General features: G+C 35.2%; 2 protein-coding genes across 2 annotated transcripts in view; both read right to left on the reverse strand.

The window, feature by feature from the left end:
* Window positions 1-4,772, reverse strand: part of LOC145320087 (STAGA complex 65 subunit gamma-like) — a 6,165-nt gene extending 1,393 nt beyond the window's left edge. The window contains exons 1-8 of the mRNA XM_080162531.1: window positions 4,641-4,772; window positions 3,359-3,443; window positions 3,050-3,195; window positions 2,752-2,845; window positions 2,328-2,391; window positions 1,982-2,068; window positions 1,277-1,352; window positions 277-376 (exon numbers count right to left, since the gene is read on the reverse strand). Of these exons, the coding sequence (XP_080018657.1) occupies window positions 277-376; window positions 1,277-1,352; window positions 1,982-2,068; window positions 2,328-2,391; window positions 2,752-2,845; window positions 3,050-3,195; window positions 3,359-3,443; window positions 4,641-4,772 (784 nt within the window). The remainder of the gene's footprint in view (window positions 1-276; window positions 377-1,276; window positions 1,353-1,981; window positions 2,069-2,327; window positions 2,392-2,751; window positions 2,846-3,049; window positions 3,196-3,358; window positions 3,444-4,640) is intronic.
* The window catches only part of LOC145319965 (uncharacterized), a 24,040-nt gene continuing 4,424 nt past the window's right edge, over window positions 4,747-24,362 (reverse strand). Inside the window, exons 9-25 of the mRNA XM_080162377.1 lie at window positions 23,833-23,889; window positions 22,296-22,362; window positions 22,102-22,198; window positions 21,679-21,753; window positions 21,517-21,557; window positions 21,226-21,328; window positions 19,011-19,129; window positions 18,645-18,743; window positions 14,203-14,336; window positions 13,818-13,886; window positions 13,295-13,384; window positions 12,967-13,042; window positions 12,391-12,521; window positions 11,770-11,947; window positions 11,314-11,420; window positions 7,404-7,449; window positions 4,747-6,762 (exon numbers count right to left, since the gene is read on the reverse strand). Coding sequence (XP_080018503.1) covers window positions 6,679-6,762; window positions 7,404-7,449; window positions 11,314-11,420; window positions 11,770-11,947; window positions 12,391-12,521; window positions 12,967-13,042; window positions 13,295-13,384; window positions 13,818-13,886; window positions 14,203-14,336; window positions 18,645-18,743; window positions 19,011-19,129; window positions 21,226-21,328; window positions 21,517-21,557; window positions 21,679-21,753; window positions 22,102-22,198; window positions 22,296-22,362; window positions 23,833-23,889 — 1,573 coding nt within the window. The 3' untranslated portion in view covers window positions 4,747-6,678. The remainder of the gene's footprint in view (window positions 6,763-7,403; window positions 7,450-11,313; window positions 11,421-11,769; window positions 11,948-12,390; window positions 12,522-12,966; window positions 13,043-13,294; window positions 13,385-13,817; window positions 13,887-14,202; window positions 14,337-18,644; window positions 18,744-19,010; window positions 19,130-21,225; window positions 21,329-21,516; window positions 21,558-21,678; window positions 21,754-22,101; window positions 22,199-22,295; window positions 22,363-23,832; window positions 23,890-24,362) is intronic.

Raw genomic sequence — 24,362 nt, forward strand, 5'->3', positions numbered from 1 at the left:
GATATAATCTGTTTAAAAACTCTTGGCCTCTAACTTTTTCGCCAGTAAAATATATCATTACAACATTAGTCTTAGATTTCGGAATAAAAACAAAAAAATTGACATAAGAGTTTTTAAATCTTAAATAATTTATTTAGTTATGTAAATTCTACAAAGTCATTTTTTTATTACAAACTATTTTTAACAAGGCACAAAATTCAGTGAATAAATACAAAAAAAAGTTTAAGATAGGAATTTCGTATGAAATACCAAAGACAAAAATAAGATTGTTTTCTTACTTGCATTGAGCATGAAGTCTTGTATTGTATTTGACAACATAATTTTCATGATAATCTTGCAACTGTAAAACTCCTCCTATGCCAGATTCTACCAACACCTAAAAAGTACAACATTTAATTTGAAACAGTTAAAAATTGTAGGATTTAAAAATCTACGAAAAATGATTTTGCATGTTAAATTATTGTATAAATCCTATTATATAAAGTAGAATATTTTTTTGTCTGAAGCTTAAGATTTCAATAACCTCTGAAATGATTGAGTTCTACTTTTTAGGAAAGCTTCACATAAACTTTGGATGGTTTTACGCTTTCTTTTTCTGCCCCCTTCTTACCCTTTGAATACAGAGCCCCTAAAATGCTCGTATTTGTTGTATATATATAAAAAAAGTTTATTTGTGTGAATTTTAATATAGTGTAAAAAAGAAATAACCTTATAAAAAGCATTAGTGTCTTTTTATTGAATGCAATTGTTTTTAATTATCGTTATAAAATAAAACAAAATGTATAAGATTCATCATTTTTACTCCTTAATTTATATATACCTATTTTTTCATTAGATAAATTAATATAACCTATTGAAGTTAATCTTTTGTTAACTGTAACAAAAGATTCAATATAAATTAAAACCTTAATCAAATTTCTTTTTTTTGTCAATTTCTGCATAGTTAGATGGGTTCATCTTTTAAGTTTAGTTATCTATTCATTGGTTTAAAGCGAAACTTTTCCTTAGTACAGGGAGTTCGTAGGTGTGCCATAATTTAGAATATCATATTTCAAAACCAATTCATGTTAGGTAGAGGCTTGATCTTATACGAATTAGAGAACTTAGAAATGATCTCTTTACTCTATAATTGTAAATTTACTTTCTTCCTTTGCTATAAAAAATAATATCGTCCTTATTTATATTAACAAGATGTTAAACCTTGTCCTATAAGATTTAATGCATTTTATATGTCTGATTAAATTATAAAAAGTACCAATAGATACAAAAATTATACCTTTTCTAAAATATCAGACCATCCATTTCCATCCTGATTTGATTCTAAACTTCTATCTAATTCTGCTCGTAGCTTTCTAAAATAATTAAACCATTTTTATTTTTGTGCTGCTTCGACAAAATAAACAAAGGAAAGAGTATTATGGTAAAATGTAGGTATGTATGTAGCCTTGATTATCTGAAGTTAGGATTTAGATGCACGAGGAGATTGGAGGTGAGAATCCTTTGGCCAATTATAGATTGGTAAGCTTCGCGCACAGCTAAGTGTATTCTATGTTACATTACAAGCTGACCCGCAATTCTCGTGGATGCTACTCAATTATTACATCACCCTGGCCTAGAGTTTTGGCAGGTGTTCCATATTAAGCCACCCTAATTAATGGCACTCTCATATGAATGAGGAGCATGGACGAGGGAAAGCACGATTGCAGTTGCTTGATAGGTAGGATCATAACTTCCTACAAATCTCCCTCCTTACAACCTAAGGGCATCTCAGGTATTAATAAGGTCAATATGAAAAATGAATCTAACATCAAAATCAGTTATAGTCATTGTACCTTTGGTGATTCATTATTTGTTTAGCAAGATCTCGTAAAGGCTAGGCTTGGATGAAAGATAAAAAATTGGCTGGACGACAGGTTTGGGGATTGATTTTGGAACCATAACAATTCCTCTTGGTGAAAAGTACTTTCTCTTTAAAACTTACTTGGAAATATTTTGAATAAACATCTCCGCAGCCTCTGTTAGTAAAGAAAGAGATGATTCCATGGCATTTGTGTATCCTGCATGAGCACTAAAACAAAGTATTTTTAAAAAAGTTCAATCACTAGCGTTTATGTTAGTTGTTGCACTGTATACTTTCGATTAATATGCCTAGTATGCAGGTAGTTATCCTATTATATACATACCTAATTAGAAAGTTTATTTTTATTTGTAACTTTAGATTTCGATAATGTTAAATATACAATAACTTATGAGCTTATCGATATTTGCCTAAGACTTACAAATAATGTTACCTACCTATAGATTTTACATACATAAAAAAAATTTACCTAATTTGAATGACTGATTTTCTTAATTGGCTTAAATATTCATATCTACTTAATTCAGGGGCATCTAAGAAAATAATTTGATATATAATGTTGTCAGTTATTTATAATCATATTTTATTACCTATCTTTTTATATAAAGTAGTAAGGTATTTTTGTCTAAAGCTTAAGATCTCAAAAACTACTGAACAGATATGGTTCTATACTTTAGGTAAACTTCACATAAATCCTGTGATGGTTTTATGCTATTTCATTTTTAAATTTAAGCCTTGAGATGGTTTTAAGCTTTTATCATAGTCCCTCTTTACAAAGCATCTAGATGCTAGAGGCGTAGCCTCTAGTTATCAACAAAAAAACCGTAAACAACCCAAATAATCTGAAAAACTAAGGAATGAAAGAAATTAATTAAAGTGTGTAGACTACTTACCAAATGAATGTTTAATATCAATATCATCTTTGGTAGGAGGTACTGATTGGAGATCCATAAAATTAACCTTGCTGCATTTTCTTACTGGTGCTAACTATATAGAAATAAACTACTTTACAAACAGGTTTTTATTAAAAATTCGCGTCATAACCAATTTTTTTTTCTCTATCGGAACCATTCGCAGCGACACTATAATTAGTGTATGTCCGTCATTAATATTAATAATCATGTTGTTTTTGCTGCGCAACTGTGAAGACACTTAATGTTCATTTTAAGGCGCATTTGAAATATTTTCTACCTGTGGAAACGGGGGTGGTTGTACGGGAAGGTCTGGCTGTACACTAGCAGCTGACATGTCCGCCATGTTGGATTTTCTTTGCGCCAATATTTCAAGCATTCCAACCAGCTGACGTTTGTATTGTAACAGACGGATGTTGTTTTGTACTTAAATGTGAAAAATATAGAATTTTGTTATACTAAAAATGAAAAAGTTGTAAAATATATGAATATTTTCCGATTTAAACAAAAAATTTCTCTCAGCAAAACTAGGTATTTATTATGTATTTTAAATTATTTACCTATTATGTATAACTTTAAAAATTGTTACCTAAATAATCTGTTGGATATTCTCTTTTCAGTTTGTTTTGTTCTGTTTGAGGCTGGTATAACTTCGGTCCTTCCAAGATTGGAATCTAAATGTAATATAATCAATAACCCTTCAATTTGCTTTATTCCCAGAACTTAAGGTCTTTTAAATTTTATCTTATGAAAGTTCTTAGAGCAAATAAAAGGGACAAAAATGTATCTTCCTGAAGAATGTTTCAAGCTTTAAACAAAAGTCTTTTAATTGAAGATTATCTGCTACATGTTGAGGGTGGATAATTCGCCCTCTGGAACTAGTATAAAGATTCCAAATCTACCCATTTGTTTCATATCCCTTTTTTTCAACCCTTAACTCTTACCATTTATTGATTTTGATTTAAATCACAAACTCAATTTTTTTTTTTAAAAGTAGAACGTACTGTCAATGGATTTGTATTTAAATAGTATATATGTATAATATATATATAATATTTGTATAAAGCTATTTCTAACCTTTTCATGTTGCAGAATCTCAACTTTACAAAAATTAAATCAAATCAAAGAAAAAGTTGAAAGGGAAAATTCTGAGAAGAACCGTAAAAAGTTTAAAGGTGGTAAAAAGTACATTTCTGTAAATAAGAATAACAAAATATTTTATTTCAAAAGTAAAAAGTACAAGATCTTTTAACATGTTTGTTGCTTGAAAAATTATGTATAGTAGTATGTATTGTACGTATATGGATGTTCTTTCTAAAGCGGGGATGATTTGTGACAAAAAAACGGTAGGTACTAAATATTTATATTTAATAAAAATCAGGCTAAATAACCTTGCTTTTCAGACTTCACAACCCCTAGAATCAAGAAGTAAGAAGAGAGACACGAAAATAGATTTCAAGCATCTAAAAATAAATTAGGCTAAAGACTTCCCGGGACATATATGAAGCTTCCTTTAAAATGGAGAACTATATCAGCTTTGTAATTATCGAAAAAACTTAATCCTTAAGTATATACAAATAACTGGATTTGTTTCTGTACCGATGAATGTTGCTGAAAGCAGAAACGATATGGTAGCTTCTCATAGGTCATTGAAAGGTTGGGTGGAGAGGTAACTAACGTCCCCCTAAAATAATCCTCCCAAAGAAAAAAATATCCTCCCCAGCAAATTATTTATTTTTTATTTTCAAACTAAAATTGAATGATCGTCTACCCTCCTCGCCTACTATAAGTACCAAAATCATCTACTATCCGCTAGTACTTTATCTAATAGGATGGCCTAAAACTTTTACCTCACACTTTATTATTTTTACCTGTGGTAATTTACATAACTCATCTCTTTCCGCCTTGCCTAACCCTAGCCCCGGGCTTATTTCACCCCACAGGGGTTCACACATATTTATCAGTATCTGGCAAATATTATCTGAAAATATAAGCTCAAGCATAAAGCTATAACCGGGAATAATAATATAGATTCAAATATCGTGATATGAGCCATATTTTTTTCTTTCTTTGTTTTTCATAAATTGAGCAAAAATATTATCACAGAAATATAGGTGGAATAATAATACAGAATTTTATAACAAAGTACCTAAGACACTAAAAATAAAAAAAATGGTCGAAACTTAAAAAGTTCAGGCTGTTTTTAGAGAAAGAACATTATTATAAAGTCATTGGTAACATCACAGTAAAAGAAAAGTAGATAAATAAAATCACAACCAGGTTCAAACTAAAATATAACATTCAACAAAAATATCTTAGTTATTATAAGTGTATGAAAACAAATTGATATTTCTGCTTTAGAATACAATAATTGGTATAAATTTTATATAATTCTATGTTACATAGATATTTTAATTAATTTGATTATGAGAATTGTATAATAGGTGTGAATATGAAATTGTGCTAATACTAATATACATCATTATCATGCTTGCTTTACATCAAAAATAGTGCAAATTTAATAATTTAGAATTTCAATCAAATACATTTTTAAAATTGATAGGTAGTCGACATTTTATAGGTTTTAATTAAAACAATAGAGCATTATTTTTCTTCATTTTAGTGAATTTCATATCATTGCATTTTTTTAGAAGCAATTGTGAAAGAATAATTATTACTATGATTTTATACACCTTACTTTCTAACAAAAATATAGAGTATTATAAAATTAGCTGTTTTTTGCTTTTTTTTAGCTTCTTTTAATGCCCATTAGGTAAAAATTACATTACTATGCTAAAAATACATTCGAAGAGTTTCATTTTACTTGCTAATACAAGAATTTAATATTTTAACTAGATATAATTTGCTAAATAAGCTAAGTTTAAAATCACACATATTAACTGAAAGATGAGACAGAAAGAAATGTTATTCTACTTTTGGTACATAAGTAGTGAAAACTTACTAAGACATATCCATAATATTGATAAAAGGGGGATGGGGAGGGGTTTTACAACTTTATTAATCTATGTTTATTTGGCTAGGTTTAAGAAAAACTTGTGTTTTAGGATAAGATTGTGTTTAAGGGTCGTCTTTGTATAATTTTGAGATACAAGCCATCAGGTTCTGACTCTGTAGGCAAAACTTTAACATGCAAAAATCAGGAAAAAATGACGTAACGTCCCCACTCCCCTTTATTTAGCACAATACAGTATTAAAAGATTGAGATGATGATTGCCTGAAGTTACAGGAAAAGTACGCAGGCTTATCCTTCTACGAATATGTTAATTCTTCATTACTGATAAAGGTAAGATTTCAAATAGTGATAGTCAAGCTGATTCAGTTTTGTTACAATTTTTGGGTATAGTCCCTTTTGTGACAACGCCTTTTAAGGGGCGTTTCGTCGTATTTTCACAGTAGCTTTTGGTAAGTTATTTTGGGTTAGGTTAGGTTATTGCCCCGCAGGGTTAGAGCAACCCCCGTAGGGGCTAGAAATAGGAGAAAAGGTACTGTAAAAATACGACGTAACGCCCCTTAAGAGGCGTTGTCACGAAAGGGACTATACCCAAATCTTTATTAAAAAGCATACAATTTAAAAAGTCTATTTTGCATTATCTAGAGATCTAAAATGGCAAGTAAATAAAGTTTCATTTTTATTGGTCAGATACCATTTTATAAAAATGGACATTTGCCCCAAGTTAAATGTTTTTGTTGTTAAAAGGTTATCTAACTTAATCTGGTTACTGATTAGGCCAGTTTCCAAAAAATTAACGTTGAAGCTAGTTGTAAATTATAATTATCAAAATAGTTTCAATTCATTTAATTAAGAGAGAAAAAACATTTAGCTAATACTAGTGTTATACTAAGACTTGAGTTATGTCTAGTAAATGAAAAAGGTTTGGTTGGTAGATTTTAAGGTATTCTAGTTGATGTGATAGGTTTAGTTCTTGCTTGTTCTCTCCCAGTTGAAGAGAGCAATCCGTTTACACATACAATCTAAGATAAAATGTTAAATTCAATAAAACAGATTGTTCAGCTAAAACATTTATTTTTGTTGTTATGTTGGCTAAGTTCTTATCTACTATTAGCGGATGCGCCCCTGGAATGGAGGTCATTATTAAAAATAGCCAAAAACCATCATTAGACTTATGTGAACCTTCCCTGAAATGGAAAATCAGTTCAAAGGTTAGCAAGATATTTAAGGACAAATAAAAATCCTTACTGTTTAATAAATGGATCCACAGCAAAACTCGCAATCTTGACCGTAGCTTACTTACTATTATAAGCTTGGAAGATGTCCACTATCTTTAACCCACCAACTAAGCTGTAACCAACAACTGAATTAATTCGTGAAAAAAAATATTTCGCAAAATCGGCTGATTTAAAAGATGCAGACTTAGTAAATACTTAGATAAAATATTTTTTACTTCAAATTAATTCAATTGTTGGTTAACCTATACCTAGCATTAACCAAGTGAATGGTAACTAACAGGAAATCGTCGGATGAATGACAGAAACATAACTTTTAGTGATGCTATGGCAAGACTCGAACTATCTACCAACAAAACTAAAAGCGAACTTCCTAGCCACTTACCCCCTAGGCCTAAACTACCTTCTAAAAAGTAAAAAAGTATCACCTGATATTGCTGACTTCTTAACGATGGCAATGGCTTCAATACCATTCTGAAATACCGTTTAGAAATGTTTAATTACTACCATATTACATTTTAGAAAGCTATCAAACAATTAACAAAAACCTTTACACTTTAGTATAACAATATAAAATTGAACGCCTTTCATAACAAACTTTTTAAAATTAATATACAAAGAGGGAGGGGACATTGTGCTGTTTATTACACTAGTCCCCAAAGTTTTATAATAACGTTTTCTTATTCGTTAGATTAACTACTTTGGGCACTATTATTGACTTTGATTCGTTGTTTCATTAAGTAAATTGTCCAAAATTTTCAACCAGTAATTGTAATCTACAGAAGAGGTAATTTTGTGTATCATAATTAGGGATATACATCAATTTATCGGCCATTGTCTTATCCCTTTAGATCCCTGATTAAAATATGATTAAAATATCTTCATTAATCTACAATGAAATATCACTGCGACTCTGATAGGAAATTGACAACATATTCATATGTGCTGTACTAAATCAATCATTACTTGGACTAATTTAACCAAATTAGTTTTTTTTTTAGGTTTTTGATAATTCATACAACCCCCTTAAGTTATTCATTACAATAAAATACAATTTTAAAATTTATTTACTGTGTAAATATGCATAAATATGACGTTTTTACTGACAATTAGGTTGATTTTTACTCAAGGCATATTTCATGTAGACAATAAATTGATTATAACTTTCGTTCTATTTAAGATAAATTGATGAAATAAAAAGTATATTCAATTTTATTAAGCTGAGAAGTCACTTATTGATTTTAAGAAATAATAAACCCCTTTGAGTGGGGGAGGGGGGGGGGGGGCGTTGAGTATCGAAAAAAGAAACTAATGTAAATTTCTTTTCTATTGTGGGTTTTAATGATTCATATAGCAGCCAAACTGTTTTTAGGCAATACCCATTTGTCTGTCTGTCTGTCTGTCCATCTGTATGTCTGTCCTTTTGTCTGTCTGTCCCACCACTTGTCTGTCTATCTGTCTAACTGCCTCTCTTTTGGATTTCAATGAATCATCTAGCATAGCCTAATTGTAATTTGTTAATGCCTCAAAGACTGTCTATTACTATTTACCTGTCCCTCTGTCTGTCCGTCTGTCTATCCCTCCGTCTGTCTGATCATTCACAGGTTCTCTATTGGATTTTATCTAATTAATTGTCTATTATATTTCTCCCTCCCAACATTAACTTTGAGCACTATTGTAAAATATATTAAAAGTTATAAACATATATCTATCAAGATCATTAAAGGAATTAATTCAATTTTTTTTTTTTTTGGGGGGGGGGGGGTTTAATGCAACCATCTCGTAATCAATGTGCAAATTGCACTTAGAATTCGAATTTCATTACAAAACTTGGCATGAGTAATCCTTGGTATATCTATTTTCCCAAAATGAAACAAAAAGTTAGAAAAGTGACGGCTAACAGCTGGCGGCTTAGTCGTTTAGCCGTTTTTGGGCTATATTCAGGGCAAAACTATCATTAATTACATAGGAATCAACTTTTTAAAACATATTTTTGCTTTAAATATCCATTTTTAAAATTTCTTGTACCAGCTGCTAAATGGTTAGAACTGGCTGAAAAAGGCTGGGAGCGGCTAAGAGTATGAAGAGTAGATAGGGCTTTTGACATGTCTAGGGGTAGGTTTTTATTGGTACCGAGCTCAAAAATACTACTATAAATAGTGGGGGTCCATCCATTTGGCAGCTGGGGCTGTTACACAGACTGTTAAAAACCAACCTAGAGACACGTCACAAGCCCTATCTACTCATTCTACTCTTGGCCGCTCCCAGCTGAGCTGGGGCTGTTAGCAAGCTGCCATATGGATTTTGTGTGGTATTTTTGAGCTCAGCACACATAAAAACCTACCCTTAGACACATCAAAAGCCCTATCTACTCATCATACTCTTGACCACTCCCAGCTGTTTCCAGCCAGTTCTAGCTGTTAAGTGGGTGGTACTGAAAATTAAAATATGGTTATTGGTATAATTTAACATACATTAAAGCAAAAGTATGTTTTTAAAAAAAACCTACCCTAGACATGTCACATCTTCCAAAGTCAAAATTGCATACATATATAATTCAATTTTCAAGGTCATAATTTACTATAAATACTAAATACAATATGTTATAATTGAGACTGCTCCATTTTTTTGGTAAATTTCAGGTTTATATTGACATACTAGAATTGAAATTTTGTAAAAATCTTTAAAATTGAGATCACACAAAAGAACTAAAAAAAACATTTTTTTTTGCAGATTTCAAAAACTTTGCAGTGCTCATGAGGTCACAATTATTGCATCACAGAAAAAATATTTAGCATGGGTCATTTTTTTGCTTAAATCAACCAATTTTTACTGGGGGCAAAACTTTTATCAAAATTTTTCCAGGGTGGGATGATTTAATCTACAATATATACTTTTGGCTGTTGACAGCTGTTCTCGGCCATTTTTGGCAGTTTTTAGCTGTTATGACAGCGAAATCTAGAAATTAAAAAAAGTTCTTTTAGTAATATGTCCATGACATAAAGTTATAATGTTAATTAAGAAAAGTTTAATTCCATGGAAATATTCATTTTTTTATATCCTTATAAGCCATTACCCAGCTGCCACTATTTTTGGTAGTATTTTTCAGCTCAGCACCCATTAAAACCTATCCCTAATGGATGATTCCTACAAGATTATTGATGGATTTGCCCTGAAAATAGCCCAAAAACGGCTAAACAGCTAAGCAAACAGCCATTAGCCATTACTTTTCCAACTTTTTGTTCCATTTTGGGAAAATAGGATTACTCATGCCAAGTTTTGTAATGAATTTCGAATTCTAAGTGCCATTTGTGCATTGATTACGTGATGGTTGCCTTAACCCCCCCCCCCCCCTTAAGCTTAACTTTTTGTTAAATTTTGAAAAACAGACCTACCAAGGATTACACATGCCAATTTTCATAACAAAATTTGGATTAATTGATTATGGGATGGTTGCATTAACTCCCCCCCCCCCCTACATATGTATGAGAGCTTCCTCATGTATCAATTTACTAATTAAAAGCTGTACAGTACAGTTGTACAGAATATTGCAAGATTATTTTAGTAAAGTCTGGTAATTAATTTATCTAAAAATAGATAGCATATAATTATCTGAATCTGTGACTTGCTTATATACACCCTCCTTAAACAACCCCAACCCCACTTTATTTTAAGGGGTGTAAATTTATTTCCTTTACACCCCGTTGGAATTTATAGAGGGGTGTATCTGAGGGTGTAGGCTCTTGTCAAGAGGGTGGACACCTAGGGAGGTGTATCCATCCCCCTTAATTTTACAAGGGTGGTGTAAACAACCCCTATACCAACCTTTTGCACGCCTTTGATCTTAACTATACTTTCAGAGTCCATAAAGTTGTAAATTCTGTAATTATTCTACAAAAATTATCTTCCTAAATTGATATATAATTTTCGGGGTGACGTGGGGTGGACTAAACATTAAAATTTTATGGAAAAAAAGATATTTTTAGAACATTCATGACTTGAAATTATCCCCCCTTTGTACTCAATACGCATTTTTTATTCTAAGTGCGTCAATTTTGCGTCTAAAGATACCCTTAGTTTAAGCATTAATTTCTCCAAAAAATGATGAAAAAAGATAAATTTTTTTTTGATAAAATGATAAAAGTATATGTAAAATAAAATAAAAAGCAAAAAAAATTATAAAATTACGTTAAATAGAACGAAAATTAGAGCGTTTTGTATGCCTTATAAAATGCGTATTTCTCATTAAAATTGTTACGATTTCGTGTGTTGAGTAAAACTTTTATAAGTTTCCCATTTCTATAAGTGAGCGAGCCGCAGTGATATACTAAAACAAACCTTAAAGAGCTCGGAGTAAAAGTTTTATAGATATGACTAGGATCTAGAATTACTAATCTCATGGCCTTCCCAGATTTTTCTATGCCACAGATAGTACGACTGTGTCCCTAAACATATAAATTAAAGTTATTTCACGGTATGTTAATTCTTAAAACTACATATAGTCAATAAATAATGAAAAACTATCAACTTTTTTACATTACACTAAAAAGGGGGGTGGGGTAATTTTCTTGGGCGATCTCTCTTTGGACATTACCTAAAAATAATAATAAACCTTCCTAGGACCTATGAGAAGCTACATTGTACAAGAGAACCATATTGGACCAGCGGTTAGCGAGATCCTTTCATACAAACATAAATCCTATTCCTTTTATATAAGAATAACATTTATTGCTATTTAACCATCAAATTAAATGATCATATCCAATTCCTACAATAAAATAAGGTAAAAAATACCTGATGTTGAAGATAAAGTGGGGGCAAAGCTCCCCCCTGGCTGTAATATTTCCACACCCAGTTGATAAGTTGGGGGTGTGTGCCACCCTCCCCCGTGGGTCGATGAAAATCGATAATTGAACAATCAATTCCCAGATAAGAAAGCATACAGAAGATTTCAGTTGCTCCGATCCATTTCCTATAGAAAAAAAAACATTTTTTCAAGGTGGCTTGTTGACAAAAAAATTTGTGAGCAGTGACTTTTCGGGGCCTATTTCTTATAACTATTGCAATAAATTTGTAGTAAGTATAGATGTATAAACAGACAACTACCTGGATCCTGTTAAGGACCCTTTTCGTCTGCAAGCTTTCTGCTCTTTTGCAGCGACTAGGCTGTGTTAATATTCCCGACGCTCTTCGTCGATTTTCAAAGACCTTATTGAAAGTCGGCAAAGGGTCCTTGGGAGGGGGACATAAGTTAACTAAAACCTTCCCCCCTTTAGTGTTTTACTCTAATTCTATTGCAATCGTCTGTTTGCTAAAATTACATGAAAAAGGATACATTTTAAAGATGACTGCGGATTCCGTTCAAGCGAAAAATATTAGGTAAACATTTTAAAAAAATAGATTTTAATTTCTCACCTTGTGTTGACAACTTTGCCGCCCAACTGTTCACAGCCTGCAGGATCGAATCCCTCCTTCCAGGTGGTTTCAAGTAACTCCTGGAGGCGAGGGATGGAAGGCACTCCACCAGAACCACTTGAATCCAGTAGCTTTACAATTAAAGTAAGGATTAGACTTAAAAGTTAGAAGAGTACCTAATATTTTTTGTTGCTCTTATGTTTACAACAATAATATATAATAATAATTCAATGTAAGTGTATTATTCTGTATCATTTCAATATCTATTTTATTTATAAAGAGGGTCATTTTCTTTCGCGTAATTCCGTCAAGCTGGGTGTTTGGTTGTAGTCAAATGCTCTTATTATGTCAAAGTGTTCTTAATCATGACTAAATGTGTATATATGAAATGGTCCATAAGTAAGAAAAGTTTAACTTAATATAAACATTTGAGTACAACCCTACACCCAACTTTACGTAATTACCGAGAAAAAATGACCCTCTTTGTTAGACTATCGTTGTTGTGCTCCTTATAAACAATGACACTGCTGTCCTTGTTAATAGTTTTATTTGTAGAAATTTAGAAAATGAACTTACTGGATGTTTAAGGTTTGCCAGGTGAATTTTGAACTTATTGATTGTCTGCAGAGATGAAAGAAGCATCTGCATATTTCTGAACAAAAAATATTTTAAAACTCTCTTTAAGAAACGTTCCAATATCTACCCGAGATATTTAGGTTCAGACGCAAAAGATAAAATGTATACTATATTACAGGATTACTGAGATTTTTTAAAGGTGTAAAACATTTTTTAGCTTTTATATACCACTTGCTTCTGAACTTCCCCTGACTATTAGGTATTTACTCTTTAAGGGTTATGTCCACCAACTATTTGTTTCATTGTACTATCCCTGTTTAATTTTTACCTGAAACCACAGCCCCATCCTTTGTCTCCATAGGTGGATGCAAAATGATCAACATGGTTTGACATAAATATTGTCCTCACACCAGCCATTCTACAAAAAAACGACAAATTAAAATAAACAAAAAAATATTTTTTTAAAGAAATTGTTTTGGTATATTGACTGAAATATGTTTATATTAAATAAAAAAAAAGATGTTGCAATATCAAAAAAGTTGTCAAAAAAACATTAAACTAATCATTTTTATCTTTCGGTAAAAGGGGTGATCACAACCGCCCCCCAAATTATTTTATTTTTCATTTTTACCCCTACCCCAAAATAATAAAAAACTTTGACGTCCTTACCTATATCACATAAAGATTTACCCCCCCCCCCCCATTTTTTTTAATTTATAATTTTTTACGACACCCCCCCCCGCCCCCCCAACAAAAAGCTTGGATGTCCTTGTCTTACGTCAAAAATTATTCCCGGATATTTTAATTTACAGTTTTTTGATTGATTAAAAATCCATGCAAAAATATCTTACTTTGATATTAGAGGAAGAAGTGTTTGTGTAACTTTGTTAGTTCTACTTGATCCATCATCCATTCCAGTTCTAAATCATAATGATGTATAAAATTAGCTAATAACATCTTACTTTATGGTAGCAGCTAAATCAACCTTTTCTCAGAGTTATCTTTATTAGTAACAAAATTTTCATTAAAGTCGCTAACTGTTATTTGTCAGAGGCAATTGAAAATTTCCCCAACAATCCTCTTCCCGTATTTATCCCTCCCTTTCCCTGCAGTAACGTCAAAAACAAGTTATACGCCGACAAAATATCTAATTTTGGTAATTTCAATAGGAATTAATTGGCTGAATCACAGCCCCTGGTTATATGTAGATTGTAGATGGTGCAGATAACAGCTTACCTAATTGTAGCAGCTAAATCAGCCTTCTTCTCGTAGTAGTCCTTGACAGTTATTTGACCCTTGCTAACTGCTTTCATAAGAGCAGCATCAGCCTGTTCGCTAAAGTTACCATCGTTGTCCATACCATATTGAGCCTAAATTATTAGTACATTTGGCGCTTTCACAGAAAATACCTTAGTGATCATTGACACTCTCGAGGATGCAAGCTTTTCCGGAGTGGTCCTATCCGGGGAGATGGAGAAGAAGTCCCCGGGCAAACCTGCATCAAACACACCTGCTTGACCATTCACCCTGTCCGGGTTTCCACCAAGGGGCTGGCCTAATAGGCTTTTAAGTCAGCCCCTGTCAGCTCTGGAGGCCTTGGAGGCCTTTCAACTCCAACCCTCCATAACCACATCCAACATCCCTCCCCCTCCTCCCCTCATCCTCTCTGGCGACATCCACCCGAATCCTGGCCCCAAATACCCCTGTTCTACCTGCTCCCGCAATATTACCCGCTCCACTGGTGCCTTCCTCTGCAACTCCTGCCAACTTTGGGTTCATCCTAAATGTTCCCTCCTTCCATCCAAATCCGATTACAATTCCAACTGGTCCTGCCCACCCTGCATTTCTGCCTCAACAACTCCCTTTTCACCTATCTCCCCCCAACCACCAACACCCCCATCCAAACCCCGCGGTCCTAAATTCCCATGTACAGTCTGTTCCTTAGGTGTTACAAAATCCACTGGCTCCTTCCAATGTAACTCCTGCCTCCAATGGATCCACCCTAAATGCTCCCTCCTCCCATCTGCCACCCACTACTCCCCTTTCTGGTTCTGCCCTTCCTGCTCCCCCCCAACCTCACCCCCTCCCTCTCCTAACTTATCTCCCCCTACACCCCTCCCATCACCTAGCTCCCCGTCTACCCCTCCTTCCCCTGCAGCTCCTCCTTCACCCCCGCCCCCTCCTCCACCCACCCCTGCCCCCCGAAAACCTCCTGGTAAACCTTTTGTCCTTCAATTCAATTGTAATGGCCTCCTTACCACCCAAGATGAACTCCACAACCTTATTTCTACCCATAACATCCCCATCACCTGCCTCCAAGAAACCAAACTCTCCAGCAAATCCAATCCCAAACCCCTCCCTGGCTATAACTTTCTCAGGAAGGATCGTCAAGACCGACCTGGTGGAGGAATAGCCTTCCTTATTGCCGATGACATCCCCTTCACCCACCTTGACCTCAATCACCTTTCCAATGGCCCCCTTGAGATCGATGGTATCCAAATTTCCCGCAATGGCTCTCCTACACAAATCATCAACCTTTACCTTCCTCCACATTCTTCCTGTCCCCCCCAATACACCCCTGACTTTAACCTCCTCTTTGACAACCCAAATGACCTTATCCTAGTCGGTGATTTCAATGCCCACAACCCTGCCTGGAACTCCATCACCCTTGACCAATCTGCCATGAATCGTGGGGAGGCTCTGCTGGAAGCTCTCAATGAGAGCAGCCTCTGCCTCCTCAACGAGGACTCCCCCACCCGCCTCCCCCCCAACGGCCAACCCACCTCCCCCGACCTTTCCCTTTGCTCTGCCCACCTTGCCCTTGACTTTTCCTGGCACACCCTCACCACCCTCCGTTCTGATCATCTCCCCATCCTCCTCTCCCTTCCTGAAATCAACAGAAACCCCCGCCCTGTCAAAACTTTCCACAACTTCCGTAAAGCAGATTGGGACACCTTCACCCTTGAAACTGAAACCCTCTTTGAAGATCTTCCTGAACCCTCCTCCTGCTCCCAAGGTGAAGCCACCTTCCGCCAAATCCTCCAAACTGCCTCCAAACACACAGTCCCTGCTGGCTTCATCAAAAACTCCAATCCCTCCCTCCCCCAGTCTGCTAAGCCCCTTATCCAGCAAAGAGACTCCTTAAGAGAAATTAACCCCCATGATCCTCAAATCCAAATCCTCAATGAACAAATTTCCTCAATAGTAAACCAACACTCCAACAAAAAATGGCAAGAAACCCTTTCCAAATCCGACCATAGAACCAACCCTTCCAAATTCTGGTCCCTCCTCAAATCCCTTTCTGGCAAAAACAATTCCCCTCCTTCCAACCAACCCATTTCCTTCAACAACAAAGTTCACACCTCCCACGCCCACATTGCTGAATCCTTCACCAAACAATTCACCTCTGTCTCCCGCCACACCTCCAACCCTTTCTCCAGAAAAATTATCCGCAAAATTAGACACCGCCACCGCCTCAACAGAGATTTCCAACCTTTCACACCTGCCCTTGTCCTTGAAGCTATTAAAAATTCCTCAAATTCATCTGCACTTGGCCCTGATCACCTCAACATCCTCCACCTCAAACACCTTGGTCCAAATGGCATCTCCTACCTTACCAAACTCTTCAACCTCTCCATTTCCGCTGCTAATATCCCTGCCATTTGGAAGCTCTCCAAAATTATTGCCCTCCTCAAACCTGGTAAACCCCCTGACCTTTCCACCTCCTACCGCCCAATCTCCCTCCTCTGTCCTGCAGCTAAAGTCCTTGAACGCCTCCTTCTCCCATACCTTAAACAATCCCTCTCCACCCACCCCTCTCAACATGGCTTCAAACCCCTCCACTCCACCACATCCTCACTCCTTAATCTTTCCACCTCCATTGCTAACGGTTTCAACCAAAACCTCCCCCCCAGCCGCACAACCGTAGCCTCCATTGACCTTTCCAAAGCCTTCGACTGCATCCCAATCCATCTCCTTCTCCAAAAAATCTCCTCTTCAAACCTCCATCCAAACATCATCAGATGGCTGTCCTGCTACCTGCGTGGCAGAATGGCCTTCTGCTCCTACCAAAATACCAACTCCTCCCCCAGAATTGTCCACACTGGTGTCCCCCAAGGCTCTGTTATTTCCCCCGTCCTTTTCAACTTCTACATAGCAGATGCCCCCCACATCCCCCCTGCCACCACCTCCTCCTATGCCGACGACCTCAACTCCTTCCACTCCTCTCCTGACATCCCCCATTCAGTTGAATCCATCAACTCCCACCTCTCCTCAATCGCTGACTGGGCCTCCACCAATGGCCTCTCCATCGCCCCCAACAAATCCACTGTCACCCTTTTCACTCCTGACCGTAAGCACCAATCCAACCTCCATCCTCAAGTCCAGATTAACGGCTCCATCCTCCCCCTTGAGAAAACCCCTAAGATCCTTGGAGTTACCTTTGACACCTTTTTCAATTTCAGTTCCCATGTCTCCACCATTTCCTCTAAAATTTCCTCCCGCCTCAGAATCCTTAAATGTCTGGCTGGCACCAAATGGGGCCACCAGAAGGAGACCCTCCTCACCACTTACAACACCCTCCTCCGCCCCATCACCACCTATGCCTGTCCTGTCTGGTTTCCTAACACCTCCAAAAACAACATTGACAAACTCCAAGTCCTCCAAAACCAAGCCCTCCGCATCTGTACTGGTTCCACCAAAAAATCCCCCATCAGCCACCTCCACCAAGAAACTAAAATCCTACCAGTACGGAACCACCTCTCCCTTTTATGCTCCCAGTACCTGGCCTCCTCCCTCCGTCCTTCCCACCCATCCTTCCCCAATGTCACAACCCCTCCTGGTCCTAGATCCAAGAAATCCACCCTCCAATCCATGTTCCTCCCGAATCTCCAACCTTTTCTCACCCCTGACAACACTCTCCTCCCTGCAAATTACAAATCCACCATCTCCCGACTCCACACCTCTGCAGTTACCCAAGCCATCAACTCCTACCCCCCTAATCCTGTCCTTAATCATGCCCCTCCCAACATCAACCCCTCTGAGATCCAACTTCCTAGGCACTACAGAACCATCCTCTCCCAATTAAGATCCAATTATTGTCCTAAGCTCCAAAGTTACCTGCATTCCATCAACGCTTCTCTTTCACCCAACTGCCCATCCTGCCCCAACAATCCTACCCCTGAAACAGTCCAACACCTCTTTTCCTGCCCTAATAACCCCACCAACCTAAATCCCATTGACCTCTGGCAAAATCCCACCCTCGTAGCTGCCTTCCTATCATCACACCCCAGTTTCACCAGCCTCCCTCCTCTTCAACGCCCCCCTCCAGAGCCCCCTCCATAAGCCTCCCCTCCCCCACCTACTGATGACAACCTGGACACGAATATGGACTATGAGCAGCCAATACAACAACAACACTCTTACTTTGAAATAAATTGAAGAGGTGGCTTTTTCGTTAATTTGTTTACCCCGCAGGGGTTAGGCTAAGGGAAAAAAGTAAACCCACTTATTTTCAATTTATCCTATTATATTAAAAGTAAGGTTTTTGTCTGTTGCGAAGGATCTCGCTAACCGCTGAATCGATATGGTTATCTTTTACTTTGAAGCTTTGCCGATAGTTTCAGATATATGTTAATATAAATATTTAATGATTAGTTAAGGGTTTCAAAGGAACTAACCCTAAGATAATCAAAATCATTTTCTTCTTTGTTTTTCAGGGCAGCTAACTCTCTTGTGTGCAATTGTTCAGCCAACAATCTATCTGAGGCCGTACTTGTCTGGAAAAAAAAGACAGTTGATATTTTTTACGTGAATAGCACGGCAGATTATTCCCCAATTACTCTGGTACCCAAAGTTTTTATTAACATGATTTATCATTTATTTCCTTAGAATTTTTGGGTACTTGATAGGTTGGGTTAAAACTGGAAGGGTTCAAACTTTTATCATCATTGGGGATATGTATTAATTTATTGTCCATTGTCTTATTCCTTAATATCCCTAGTTTTGCTGAAATTGTGTCTGGGTTGGCAACCTAATACACTTACCTGTGATGTGGCAACCTGTGGAGTTTGACCGCTAAAATGAGATTCTACGTGGATATGAAGTTGGTTCTGGTTCCAGCAGGTCTCCTGGCAAACAGGACAACACAGCGGTGCAGGTTTAGCTAAAAATATCATTCTAATTATTGATTTAATAGTGACCGCTTCATGAGCGGAAAGGATATCACTGTGGGCTAGAATTGTATCAAGACAAAAGTAAGTGCCGAGCCCTGGGACCTATGTATGGTGAAAATAGACATAAAACCATGATGATTCCAGGTAAAACCAAAATATTTCAGCGGGGGCCTTTTGAGAAAATTAGATTTGAAAATTTCAAATTCAATTTTCACCCCCTAGAAGTTGCCGCATAATCATGACAAGAAAAGCAAATATTATTTATTTTAAATTTTGAACAACTTTGCTTTTATAAAGTTCTTCATAAAACCACTCCTGAAGGGAGTTAATTAATGGCCATTTTTATCACTTGCTTTGCAAAGGTCACGAAAACTCAGCCTAAAATAATTCATATATAGAGAGGTTTTATGAAAGACTTTATAAAAGCAAAGTTGTTTAAAATCTAAAATAAATAATATTTGCTTTTCTTGTCATGATTATGCGGCCACTCCTAGGGGGTGAAAATTAAATTTGAAATTTTCAAATCTAATTTTCTCAAAAAGCCCCCGCTGAAATATTTTGGTTTTACCTGGAATCATCATGGTTTTATGTCTATTTTCACCATACATAGGTCCCAGGGCTCGGCACTTACTTTTGTCTTGATTCAATTCTAGCCCACAGTGATATAGAATATCCGTGGATATTATGACAGGGGAGAAACTATCGTCCAATTAGGTTGCTCACATAGACATCACATATTGGCCAGTTAATTCATTCAGTAGCAGGGGAGGGAATATGGTAGAGGGTGGATCGTTATTTTAGCCAGCTACAAGTTTCACTTTATTATAGTACATGATAATTTGGTGTAAGATCCAAGTACAATAAATCCATTATGTGCGGATGGTTTGTCTACTTGAAGAACAATTAAAAATGGCATGATTTGTAATAATTTAAAATTTATTTTATGATACTAGGAGCCCTGCTCTGGTTAGGGGATAATGATGGTTAAAAATTCGATACTTATATTTAATGATAAAGGGTGTGCAAAAAAAATGCGGACATTTTTAAAATTGAAATTGCGCGGCTTGTGTTAATAGTAGAAAATTCTAATGCATATCGTTAGAACCGTTATGAACTCTAGTTTTTGGAAATATAAGAACGTATAGTTAGGGAGCTACGTGGTGAAATGTTCCTATTGCCTTAAAACTTGAATTGCGAGTAAACCAGAAAATTAAAAAAATATTGAAAAAAAAAATAAACCTATTTTTAAAGCTTTTTAAATATTTGTATTTATTTGTCATACAAATCTTCTAATTGAATATGAAAAAATCTACGAATATTTGTACTGAAATCATTCTTTTACAATGGATCCTTCAACAAGGTATCAAATAAAAGTTGAGATTGAAAATTTTATGAATAAGTACCCTGGAGCAAGCATAAGAGAGGTTAGACAATTTTTGAAAAGTGGATCTGCATCCCAGGTATGGAATAATCTTACAAGACAAACAAGATCTTCATTCCTGGTGAGAAATTACACTAAATGCCAATAAACAGGTTCGTCGTTAAAGCATAGAGGATTTAATGGGCGGAAGAAAACACCAGAGAGTGTACAGAAAAGAGTGAAAAAAATGTTATTGAATAAAAAAACACCTGGATTAATAAAAGTTGCTGCCACTACAGATGTTTGTGTTTCTACTGCTAGAAATATTCTAAAATCATCAAAGGCTAAACCGTACCACAAATAAATTAGTTAATTTTATAATTTTTCTTGAATTCATTGTTTGAAAATAAAAAATAAACTTATTTTGCAATTTTTTTATTCAATCTTTTTATACTTTGATATTTGATTCGTTCTTATATTTTCAAAAACTAGAGTTCATAACGGTTCTAACGATATGCATAAGAATTTTCTACTATTAACTCAAGCCGCGCAATTTCCATTTTAAAAATGTCCGCATTTTTTTGCACACCCTTTAATAACAGGAGAAATTGTTCATACCATTAGCAGTTCTTGGGTTTGTTTTTGGCTGTTTTTTATTGACCTTGTGTGATACTGAGTCAGGTGCAAATTCACGTAACAAGCAAGTGATGATGTAACAGTATTTACCTGGAGATAATTCATGGATATGAACACGGTTGACATGAGTCTCTAAGGCTGCTGGCTCATCAAATGATTTGGAACACATCGGACAATGAAATTCTGGCTCTCTCTAAAATTTGAAACTTTATGTTAGGAAAATGATACTGAAAAATTATGTATAGAATCATAATATATCCAGTTTTCTAAGAATATAAAAATGTACAATATTAAATCATTTTTTATGTCCGCGGAAAGCTGTTTATAATACGATGCGATAAATAACTATTCTATCATTTATTTGTTCAAAGGGGATCATACCTGTGCACTACTATTGCCAGGTGAAGCCTCATCCAGGTGAATCCTTTGTTCAAGGTAATTATACAAAAAGGCAAATAAACTTGATATTACTTAGTAACTGTATAAATTCTTGTTTCATCAATAACATTTTTTTGCAATTTTGTTAATAAGTTTTGTATAAATTCCTATTGACATGTGTTTGAAGAACTTCTGGGTTGGTGTGTGTGAACGGACAGATTGGGCAGGTCAATTGGGGCACTAATAATATAAATAAGGTTAAAAACAGATAAAACTGAAAAGATATAGAATATTACTACTAATTTAACTCCTATTTAGTTAGAGTCTCCCTAAATTGTTTATTATAAATATCAACTAAGATCTTTCTAACCAATTAAAAAGGCTTTCTTCTAAGAAAGGTCCAGGTGGGCATGATTCATTTCATTCAAATTAAAATAGTTTCCTCCTTTAGAATTTTAACGTTTTTTTTATGAAAATACTCGAAAAATATCATGGATAGATGTATAAATACCAGTGAAAGATGTATATTTGGCAGCATACCTGCCAAATTCAGCAACAACTATAATTCTGCCAGTTGTAAAAAAATACCTGTAGGTGAAGCTGGAGAAGACGCAGTAGTTCCATGTGTCCTGGAGCTGGAGCTCTGGCGCAGAGGAAGGCTTAAGGCAGAACGGTCACGTTTAAACTAAATGAAAGGTTGATTGAAACAAGGAAATATAGTGTCATAGATATGTAATCATTGTATTTTTCACTTGTTTTCTTAATTTAAATCCAAATCTGACCTGTTTTCTTTTAGGATTAACTGGAGAGGAAAGTGCAGAGTTTGTAGTTGATTGTAATGGTGAACAATCCTATTATCATATCAACATTTATTTCTTCAAAATTTAAACAGTCTGTGAAAAAAGTATTCTCTAACACGATCAAACGTAAAGTAAGGAGGATAAGTCAATAGCAGCTTAATTAATCTCACCCCTGTCTCACCCCAACCCCAAAATAAATATTGTCATTTACATTATTTATATATTCCCTTAGCCTATCCCAGGATTCCTTTAAAAGTAGGGTTTGCAATCCGTACAATTTTTTGACCGGATTCGTATTCTTACAAAAATCCGTCCAAAAATGAAACGGATTAATCCGTGGATTCTGGATTCTTATTTTTTTGGCGGATTCCGGATTCTAGCAATATTTCAAAAGACCTTATTTAAAATAAATTAAGAGATTAAATTTTACCGGGTACTGGGAAGAATCTAAAGAAGTGTTTTTCATATTTTCACAGTAGCTTTTCTCTTATTTCTAGACCCTACAGCGGCCAAGATGACTTTGTTAAAAATTTAAATATATATTCAGACCAAAAAACTAAAGAAGCTAATTTTAGCCTAACAAGGGGGGGGAAGTTTTGACACATTTGCGTAAACAGGGAGTATAGGCTTTATCTTTGGACTGAGAGGATAGGTTATTAGGGATAAAATCATTCTTATATGATGAATTTTCCCAAGTTTTAAGATTTTTTGCATAGGCCTCCAGGTTCCGGAGCTCCAGGCCTCCAGTTCCTCTCTGTACAGGTAAAAATTAAAAAAATAATTTTTTTTTGAAGAGTTAGAAGTCAACCTATGAAACAAAATATGCATATTTTTGAATGTTATTCACATATTTGAAGAAAAAAACGCATATTTTGTTTCATAAGTTGACTTCTAACTCTTCAAAAAAATTTTTTTTTTCATTTTTACCTGTACAGAGAGAACCTGGAGGCCTGGAGCTCCGGAACCTGGAGGCCTATCCAAAAAATCTTAAAACTTGGGAAAATTCATCATATAAGAATGATTTTATCCCTAATAACCTATACTCTCAGTCCAAAGATAAAGCCTATACTCCCTGTTTACGCAAATGTGTCAAAACTTCCCCCCCCCTTAACAATCCGAATCCACTATCAAAATAACGGATTACGAATTCGGATTCTAGATTCCAAAATTGACCAAATATTGGACGGATTCCGGATTCGGATTGCCAACCCTAATTATAAGGCAGTAAGAAAAGCAAAATGTAAAGGATGAAAATAACAAGAAACTCATCTCGAACAACGCAGACATGAAAATAGTGTTCACTATTAAATATTTACAGAAGCAATTATGGTGCTCTCACTAGAGTTTCATTTTCCCCCTATTCCTAACTCCACCGCCCCCCTTTAAAAATTTATTTAAAATAAGGTCGTAAGGGATCTCCTGTGCTCCTCTAGGCACACGGAGAAAACCACCACAATTATCCTTGAATTTAATTTTGTGTAAAACATGGACTCCAGATATTGAAATAAACATTATATTTTCCTGGCTCATGTCAACTCCAGATCCTGATCTTGTTGATTCTATATCCATCCCAGTACTAGACAATAACAAACATTTTAAAACTTTTAGAAAAATATAATAATAATATTACTGACATTTTTACCGTCTGATTTGTGCTTTTTAGATAGATATAGTTAATTTTTAAGTAATAGGAAAAAACCAATCTATTCAGGAGCTCATCTCCTTGGGACTAGATGATATTCCGCTAGTTTTATTTAGTGCAGCTTACCTAATTCTGATCAATCCAATTTTTTAAAGGATCATTTATAGAAAGAGAATTATTAGCAAAGATTATGTGTCCTTAAACATTTTTCGTGAGACACTCCAAGAAGATTAGCTAAGGCAAATACGTATTTATATATTGTAGTTTTTTTTTCTTTATCTTTATTATTTACAAGTATAGTAATATAGATCCATGTGCTTATCACAGATTGAAAGCATAATACTTTGTAATTGTTGGTACCAACTTGGTGAGCAAAATAACTTAATTAATGATAAAATTGCTTTATA

This window comes from Acartia tonsa, chromosome 1 (genome assembly GCF_053477335.1).
Source record: "Acartia tonsa isolate MP-2025a chromosome 1, ASM5347733v1, whole genome shotgun sequence".
NCBI lineage: Eukaryota > Metazoa > Arthropoda > Copepoda > Calanoida > Acartiidae > Acartia > Acartia tonsa.